Source organism: Chrysochloris asiatica, unplaced genomic scaffold, assembly GCF_000296735.1.
Source record: "Chrysochloris asiatica unplaced genomic scaffold, ChrAsi1.0 scaffold00078, whole genome shotgun sequence".
NCBI lineage: Eukaryota > Metazoa > Chordata > Mammalia > Afrosoricida > Chrysochloridae > Chrysochloris > Chrysochloris asiatica.
Genome location: NW_006408596.1, coordinates 1,271,727 through 1,274,333, shown reverse-complemented (window position 1 = coordinate 1,274,333; position 2,607 = coordinate 1,271,727). Strand labels below are relative to the sequence as shown.

Below are 2,607 nucleotides of genomic sequence, written 5' to 3'. Positions count from 1 at the left end.
CTCATCTTTCTCCCGCGGAGCGGCTGGTAGTTTCGAACCACTGACCTTAAGGTTCGCAGCCCGATTCGTAACCACTACGCTACCAGAGCTCCTTGGTTCCTACTTATAGTGACCCTATATAGGTTTTCCAAGGCTATAAATCTTTATGGGAGCAGAAAGCCTCATCTTTCTCCTGCAGAACAGCTGGTAGTTGCGAACTGCAGACCTTGAGGTTCACAGCCCGATTCGTAACCACTACACTATCAGAGTGTATATATATTTTTGTTTGTTTTTTCCCCCTTAGGAATAATGACACAGAGATTTACAGTAAAATTCATAAGCTATAACAGTGACAATGGCAAGGAATTGTCTGGCAATCCAGGTAAGATGGCTGTGTAGCTGTGAGTGATCTTGTGTGAACGTGTTTTAGTAGTTGAGCACCCGTGTACTGTTCACAGTGGTTACATGTCATTCTCCTCGGTTTGGTGCGTGACTGGCTTTTATTGGATTTGTCTTTGGGAGCACTGTTCTCTGTTTTGGGTGCCTACTTAATATGTTTTGACGATGCTGCATTGTATAGGAACAAATAATAAGTTTTGAATACAAAACATTCTTTCTCTTTAGCTTCTGGTCTTTCTAAAGAGAGAGACAGAAAGAGCTTTAAAGTGTTGACAACGTGAATTTTTTGAGAACTAATAGGCTCTCAGAAGACAGGCCTGTGAATCGTTCTGAAACCTCCCAGCTTTGATAAGGCTGTGACATTTCCACTCTGCAGACACAGGGGCACCATGAGTCAGAACCAATTCCACAGCAAATGACAGCATTATTCAAACATGGTTTATTCCCAGCATCCCTTACTGTTAATAGGTGGGGTAGTGGTGGTGTGTGCCATTGAGTCGGTTCCTATACAGGCTTTCTGAGGCTGTAACTCTTTATGGGAGCAGAAACCTCATCTTTCTCCCTCAGAGCACTGGTGGATTTGAACTGCTGACCCTATGGTTAGCAACCCAGCTCATAACTCACGAGGTTACCAGACGCTTCATTAATAGGCATATGTGGTAATATAGTGCTTGTAAGTTTTACAAGTGTAAACAAAATGAGAATATCTGCCCCTCAAAAGAAATACTAAGCTTCAGATGAGGTTACGCTTGGTGAGTGACATCCTCGGTGCACACACATCACCGTGTGGTTTATTGTTGTTTGTGTATTGTCGATACCGTTCGCTGCCGCACTCCCAGTGCCTAAAACAGTCCTGAAGGACCACAGGTGACTACTGAGCCTTGAAGTGTGGCCAGTGTCTTTCGTGGATATGATATCATTTGGAACAAAATGAACTCCCTGCCATTTTCTTGTCCAGCATGTACCGACCCTCTATTGTTTTTGTGTGTGTGAGCAGACCACCTCATTGTTTCTCCCACAGAACTGTTTGTGGGTTTGAATTGCCAACTGTGCAGTTAGCAGCCCAATGCCCTAACCCTCAGTGGTTTAAATAAAATATGTAATTGAAATGAATTTTACCCGATTGCTTTTCCCTTTTTAAAATGTGGCACTGTAGGCCATGTGCTGGACTGCAGGGTCATCAGCCACTCCTTGGAAACCCAATACAGGATCAGCATGAGTTGGAACCGACTTAATGGCACTTAACAACAACAAGCTAGAAAAAAAAAAAAAACTTTAAAAAGATTCTACAGTGTAATATTTAAAAATTGCATATGTTGCTCTTAGGCATTTAGGATCTAGTAGGTGTTTAGTAAATATTTATTGGATGAAAGACTTACAGATGAACAGTTTCTAGAACTTTCCCTCTTCCTTTTGAACTATTCTTAATTATTATGGGTGTGCATTGTTGTTGTTGCTCAGTGTCATTGAGTTGGTTCCAACTCAAAGCGGTCCTGTACTGGGTTTTCTAATATATACAGGTAATCCCGATGGGGTTCTGTTCTGATGACTCTGTCATAAGTTGGTTCTGAAGTCAAATCTGTATATTTATTAACTTTTCATTATTACTGTCATTTATTAACAGTGTCTATGAATCTGATCTTGGTTGTTTTTTTTTTTTTAAGGTTTATTTATTAAATGTTTATTGTGATTTATGTGATAGTTTACATGGGCGAACATTAGCTTCACATTCATCCTATTGTATATCGTTTCATTGCCATGGTTACAATCACCTCCATGCATCATCAACCAACCAAAGGATATATATATACCCTGCAAGCTTGCCCCCCGGTTGTCAGCACACAGCCCCTCTCCATGTCTGGGTCCAGAGTCCCCAGCTGCTCCATCTCTCCATGTCATCATCTCTGCCTCCATCTCTGGTGTCACTGCTTCTCTGGGTAGGGTCCCGCACTGCACTCTTCTTCCTTGATGGTCCCAGGCACCTCTGCTCCTAGACTGCAGAATCAGTCAAACCCCTGCTTTTGCTACAAAACGTCTACCTTTACATTTCCAACCCTCACAGTCAGTCCTGATAACAGTTATTCACTATTGTATCATAGGGACTTCTCCCCATCTCCTTTCATCAGCCCCGCCCAGACAGATTGGATACTACTCAGTGGAGATTCTACCTTCCTCTGTGCCCTCTGGATCTTGGCTCCCTCTCGAAAGCTTGTAAGCCAGTCACTTCTT

General features: G+C 42.5%; 1 protein-coding gene across 1 annotated transcript in view; it reads left to right on the top strand.

The window, feature by feature from the left end:
- Window positions 1–2,607, top strand: part of TCTN2 (tectonic family member 2) — a 48,129-nt gene that overhangs the window by 21,168 nt on the left and 24,354 nt on the right. The window contains exon 11 of the mRNA XM_006865477.1: window positions 284–361. Within this exon, the coding sequence (XP_006865539.1) occupies window positions 284–361 (78 nt within the window). The remainder of the gene's footprint in view (window positions 1–283; window positions 362–2,607) is intronic.